Raw genomic sequence first — 6,817 nt, forward strand, 5'->3', positions numbered from 1 at the left:
TCTCAGCCACTGCTGAGGGTGCATGAGAAGGTGAGACCATGCTGTGTTAGCTGGAGTAAATTCTTGCTTTCTTGCCCTCAAACAGACTTCTGAAGTATTTCCATGTGTGCCTTTAATGGTAGTTGCACATGCAACCTTTACTTTTACAGCACTGAGTAGGTAGGTGGCAGCATCGGCCAATATAACAGATACTTTCACTTTACTGCTTCTGGGTTTTGACAAGTTACAAAATATCCAAGTGTAACCAATGAAATGTGACCTGATTTGCATAGGTGTGACTGCACTGCTCCAAGAGACCCTTAATAAAGACAAGTATGAGGAAAGAAGATGTTTTTCATTTAAGTGATCAATACTTCTGTGAGGCAATCTCAGAATGTACCAGCTCTGTTTTCTTACAGCAGTAGTTATCAACTGGGGCAGTGAGTTTTTTTCTTCTGTTCTTTTTTTTCTAATTTGCTGTCAACAGTAGATATCTAAGTGATGTTTCAGTCCTGGTCAAGAGACACTAACAGTGATAAGCAGCCTTGTTAAATTTTCACTGAGGTTACCATAAAAATATATTTCTGTTTTTTTTTTTCAGACTGCAATGGACAGGCAAGCCTCACTCAGGACACAGCACTCACGGTGCTGCAGGGACAAAGTGCTCAGCTAACCTGCACATTAAGTAACACAGACAAAATTGGTTCTGAATATTTCAACTGGATCCAGCAAAAACCTGGACATGCACCAAGGCTTGTTTATTACAACTATCATAATGGAAACAAAGAGGGTAGAGGTCTTGGAATACCAGAGAGATTTACTGGTTCTATTGATACATCAAACAATGTGGGTCGCTTGGGCATCTCTAATGTCCAGACTGAAGACAATGCTGATTATTATTGTGTCACATGGGTTAGCAGTGGTAATGTACCCACAGCATTATAATCTAAGAGAGAAGTGAAACAAAAACTTTCCAGTCATTATTGGTATGTTTTAGTTTTCTCACAGACTGCTGACCTGAAGTAAATAATTTGATATTAAATAAACGGGAACATAAGAATTTAAAAAGCTGCTGTACTAAATGTTGAGAGATTATGACTGTTATTTACATCATTTTTATTAATTTGATCCATGATGCTTATCTAAAACTGGGACACAGTTTCTAGTTACACCAACTGGGACACAGTTTCTAGTTACACCAGTCAGTGTGCTCCCAAAATGTCTGTGGAAGTGACTGCCAGTTTACTGTAATTCCTGACACTGATTATAGATTATAGGCATTATTTCACTATATCACTTACAGCAGACTTGAAGTGAGTTAAGTTTTGCCCCTGGTACCTACAGTGTAATAAATGCTGACTTCTGGTCTGATAATAATACTAATTCAGCATGAGACAAAATATAACAAGTAAAGACTGTGATATAACTACTTGCTATACCTATAAAGAATTAAGGTGCCTAAATACTAACAGTTGCAGTACGCATTCCTTCTCTGCTAAGACGGCTAAGTCTTTGAATTTCACTTCAGACGAACATATACTTTTACTTCACTTTAACTGCTGTTTTATGTACTCTGTAAATGCATATTCTGCTCTCTTTGTACTGTTATACTTTACTGTATGTGATTTATGTGCTCATTGCATTCACAACAACAGCTTTGCATTCACTGTACAGACTGCAAAAGTTACTTGATTATTTTGTGCTATTTATTTTAGACTGAGCTGTCTTCCATTTTGTTTTGCCTTGCCACACTGGTCTGGGTCACGGCTCAAAAAGGTCCGATTATTTTTGTTCTTTCCCAACTTTGGGGCATGCATTTCAGGTATTTCATAACAATAAACGCTTCATTTTTGTAATACACATAAACATCACACTTTGCTAGCATTACCCACCCCCTTTCATAGCTACCTGGAAACATTAAAATCCTCCCCTCCTCACAGTCTACCCCCATCAGTCCCTCCCATACCTACCTTCTGCCTGCTTTACTTAATTACACCAATAAATTATTTCCTAATTTTTCTCCTGTTATTTATTGCATGATTATACATAAAACATTTCCGTCTTCCTCCATCTAACTCTTTAGCTCTATCACCTACTATCTTAAATCCATTTTCTCTGTGGCGTCCTACCTGATCACAGACAAATATTCGGTATCCACATCCTAAACTGCCTTCTTCTCCATATAGTCTCTCTTATCCTGTTTCTACTACTTGACCTATATTATTTAATCTGCTTTTCCTACCAACAGCATTATTATTCTTTCTTCTTCCTCACATTCATCATTTATGTATCCCAGTGCACAGAGTCAGAAGGCCCATGATAAATCAGTTTGCATATTAAATATTTCATGTCACAGTTTCTACACCTATAAATTTTCTGAGCTAACTACACAACTGCCATATATGTAGATGGTCTGTTCCCTCCTGTAAACATCTCCAACATTTATTATCTGATCACTACTCCTTTCTTCCCACACTGACTTGTGTTCCATAACATCTTTGAAAAAACAGTGCAATCCCTCTGTCCCATTTGGAATCTTCTTTCTTTTTTTTTTTTCAATAATAAATCTTTATTATTTTCCAATTGTTAATACAATACTACAATATATATACATTATATACATGAATGCTTCCAACAGTTACATGAGATCATTATACATTGAAATAAAATTCTGAAAAGAGTATTAAAAGATCTAGTATCAATATACAGGCTTATCAATACTGACTTCCATATTAAGTATGTGCTTGCAGGGGATAACTGGATTTAGAACATTAAGCCAACACAATATTAAAGATTTGCTCCCATATTTTTGTATTATTTATATTTTTCTTATGATCTTTGATTAGTAATTTATGTGCTAGAATATGTTTTATCGCTACACTTTTAAAGTTTTCCCATGAAGTTGAAGTCTGAGATGGATTCAGCCAATTTGTAGCTATATAAAGCTTCATTAACAAGAAAATATTTATAAGTATGATCATTTGGGATCTGTCCAAGTTATTCGGAGGGATATGAAGAATCATAAACTCCCAAGAAAGTGTGGAATGTTGATAACCTATTTTTTGTAATTGAATTTTTAGAGTTCCAAAGTTTAAATATACATTTACAGCTCCAGAACATGTGTAAAAGGTCAGCCGTTTGATCAATACAATATGGACATTTAGGTGATTTTTTGGAGTTGAATTTATGCAGACTGAGACGAGTGTATGGAATCTTCTTTCTATCTTTTCAGCTGCACATTTCACATATCAGTCCCCAGCTTTGTCTCATAATGCCCTCTATATAAACCCAGTTTTACCTTTCTATATCTTGTCCCAGTCCTCATTCCCCTCTCCACTTTCATCTAGCCTTCTTGGCTTTTCTCTTCTCCCCTTAATCTTTTCTCTGCCTAAGCAAAATCTGTCCTTGTAGATATCAAATCAGTCCAACATAAAACATCCATTCTCTTTCTTGACTCCAATCCCTTTTTATAGTTGTTTAAACGCCTTAAAATATCCCTGCCACCCTTCCAATTTTTCTTCTTCCTTCTAAATGTCCTCTAGCTGTCTAATCAGTTTTCTTTTCCAGTTCCATATCTTTTGTGCCACCATCCTTTTTTACCTTCCAAACCAAGTACCACTAATGGTAAGCACTCTTTTCCAACAATGCTCCTTTTCTGGGCTTCTTTAAAACTCTTTGATCACATCTTTTTATCCCTCCATAACCCTCCCAGATAATCTATATCACCCATTTTCCATTGTATCCACTTTAGCTGGTTATTTTCCACCCCTCCCAGGCATTACGACACATTCATTGCTAATGCTGCTGCACACCTTGTGAACATCTAGCAACACCTCCTCAACTTTCCTTTTCTCTTCTAAAATCTACATTTGGTACTCCTTCCCTTTGCCCCTTCACAGAAATTTGTCACACAGGAACTGAATCATTTTCAGAACCATCTCCTGAGGCAATATAACTATATATGTGCCTTTAAAAATACTTGTGGATGAATAATTGCCCATGCTATATTAGACCTGTCCCTTAAAGATAGTACTCTCTTACTCCATACATTTGATAATATTCTAATCCTATGTTTCAACTTTTCCAGGTTTATCTTCTTTACTTCTTCCACATCTCCTCTGTGCACCTTCAAGCTTAAATACAATTCATATGTTCCTACTCCTATAACAACTCACATTTTGGGGTGGTACAGCAACCCGATACTTTCCCAGACTCTTTAAATATCTTAACCCTGGAAACTGTTGCTATATGTCCTCTAACAAGAACATACAATCACCTGCAAAACAGTTCCTCCTGCCTTTTACTTCCTGCTTAGGAAGACACATTAACATCTCTTGTACTAGAGCACTTCAGTCCTCCACTAAGGTTATATTTAGCAACATGAAGCAGTCTAGTATTGCTTTTCAAATCTGGCGCAGTGGTGCAGCGGTAGCATTGTCACCTCCCAGCAAGAGGTTCTTCGGTTCGATTCTCGGGTGGGGTGCCTTCTGTATGGAGTCTGCATGTCCTCCCTGCATTCGTGTGGGTTTCCGCTGGATGCTCCAGTTTCCTCCCTCATTACAAAGACATGCATCTGGAGCATTTCTCCCTGGGCCACTGCTGAAAATTGTCTCATTCCAAGTCGGACTTTCCCGGTTAACAAATGTTAAATAAATAAATAAATCTACCTATCTTGAGCTAACGTCATTACTACAAAAAATACATTCATTCCTGTGATCTATGTATCTCTCCAATCACCTGTTCAAAAACACTGAACTGATAATTCCACAAGCCACTATCAAATGCTTTCAGGATATCCATCAAAAGCAGACCAGCTTGTACCCTCACCTTTAAAGTATTGTCATATGACTCTAGAGGTTTTCAAAACAACATTCTCTGGTCAAATCACCATCTCCACACATTATTGTTGTTTCTGATCCTTCAAAATCTAATAAAACATTTTGATTTTCTTTTCACTTTTTGTCCCACCACTCTACCCCCTCTTTCTACCTCTGCACCTTCAAGTTTTCCCATTCATTTATTACCATCTTCATGTCATCAGCTTCCACCAGCAGCTTTTCCTCTAACACCTGAACTTTTACTTTGCAATCAGGTCAACCTTTCCTCTAACCTACCACTTCTACCAATTCTTTTCTTTGCATACTACCTCTGTATGTAATAATCCTACCTCTCCTTGCCACCTTAATTCTATCCCATTCTTTAATCCTCTATCCCCTATCCACATTGATGTTGTCAAAATTTGCTGGGTCTTGTCCTGCGACCACTAATCTAGTGATTACCCCTACAGTGCTTTGGATTTCATCTCAACAGCTGATCTCTTTCCATATTAATTTGGCAGCCTAGGATAGGTAAACTATGGTCTGATAACTTCCTTTACCTCACCGTTACATTTTGTACTTCTCCCACTGTTACTCTATTTACTAAAAATCTATGTAGGCTGCTAGCCTGATGCTATTCTTAACATGAAAACGTACATTCCCTTTCTCTGCTTTCATATCTCAACACTTTCACATATACAGTCATTCTCATTTCCTCCTTAAGGGCATTCTGACAACCTCTGTGAAATTCCTTCTTATCTTTTTCTCTACTTAACTTCATGTACTTGCCAGGGCAGCCACGGTAGTGCAGTGGTTAGCATTGTTGCCTCACAGCAAGAGGTTCTCCGGTTCAATCTTCAGCTGGGGTGCCTTCTGTGCAGAGTCTGCATGTCCTCCCTATGGTCATGTGGGTTTCCTCCAGGTGCTCTGGTTTCATCCCAAAGACAAGCTGTAGGTGGACTGGACACTCTAAATTGGCCCTAGGTGTGAGTGTGTGTGCCTTCTGTGGAAGGTTGGGCACCGGGCTGGCAACTTGACACTGTAAAACTCCACTGCCGATCATGAGCAGACAGGTGATCTGCTGTAGTGACTCCTATCTGGGAAAAGCTGAAAGAAGAAGAAGAAGTTCATGTACTTGCCTCTAGCTACTAATCCCAAAAAGTTTCTTTGACCATCCCAGTTATCTGTCTGATAAATAAACAAGAACCACCAGAAAAGACAATTATGCAACAACTGGCTGGGTTGTTCTGAGCTACATAACAGTGCTGCTGTTGTTACTGAATGAAATTTGCTTTTATTAAATTTGACCCAAAATGCACCCCTACAACAAAGAAGTGATTTTTCTCTAAATGAGCAAAAATCGTCTTAACACTGCTACTGCATTTTGCTGATTTTAGCACTGCTTAGTGTTCCATTTTTATTTTTGGTTTTGAACACTGGACCTTGCTTGACTTGTGAGAGAGAAGCTAAATGACTTGTATTTTGGACACCTAGTCATGCCTGGCTTTGAAACAAGGGTTATTCTGAGTGGATGTTAGCTTTTTTCTATAGCTTTATTCTGCTATGCTTTGCCTAACTTTGTGTTCCAGTTAGCTGTGCTGCTCTGAGCTGTGCAATAATGCTACTGTTGCTATTGACTTAGACCTAGTTTACATTCATTGACCTGAGACCAGTCCCTACAAAATATGGAACATTTTTTTTTTGTAAATTGTCAATCCCATGCTGCCTCTACATTGCTAATTTGCCAGCTGTATTACTGCTTGGTGTAGCATGGTATTTTTTCTTTTTCACTTGGAATACTTTAACATTCATTTTGTGAAATATTGTAAATTGCTGTTGTTCTGGGTGCCTTCTGTGCGGAGTCTGCATGTCCTCCTTGTGGTCGCTTGGGTTTCCTCCGGGTGCTCTCGTTTCCTCCCACATCCCAGTGTATTGGACACTCTAAATTGGCCCTAGACATGTGTGCGTGCATGTGTGTGTCTTCTGTGGAAGGTTGGGTGCCGGGCTGGCAACTCGACACT

General features: G+C 38.4%; 1 gene segment (V, D, J or C); it reads left to right on the plus strand.

Moving 5' to 3' along the window:
- The first annotated feature begins 289 nt into the window (after positions 1–289).
- On the plus strand, positions 290–1,367 carry LOC122800136. The segment is given in 2 exon segments: positions 290–419; positions 581–1,367. Coding segments are annotated over 2 exon segments (390 nt in total).
- The last annotated feature ends 5,450 nt before the right edge of the window (positions 1,368–6,817 follow it).

This window comes from Protopterus annectens, chromosome 4.part0 (assembly GCF_019279795.1).
Source record: "Protopterus annectens isolate FY-2018-M chromosome 4.part0, PAN1.0, whole genome shotgun sequence".
Taxonomy (NCBI): domain Eukaryota; kingdom Metazoa; phylum Chordata; order Ceratodontiformes; family Protopteridae; genus Protopterus; species Protopterus annectens.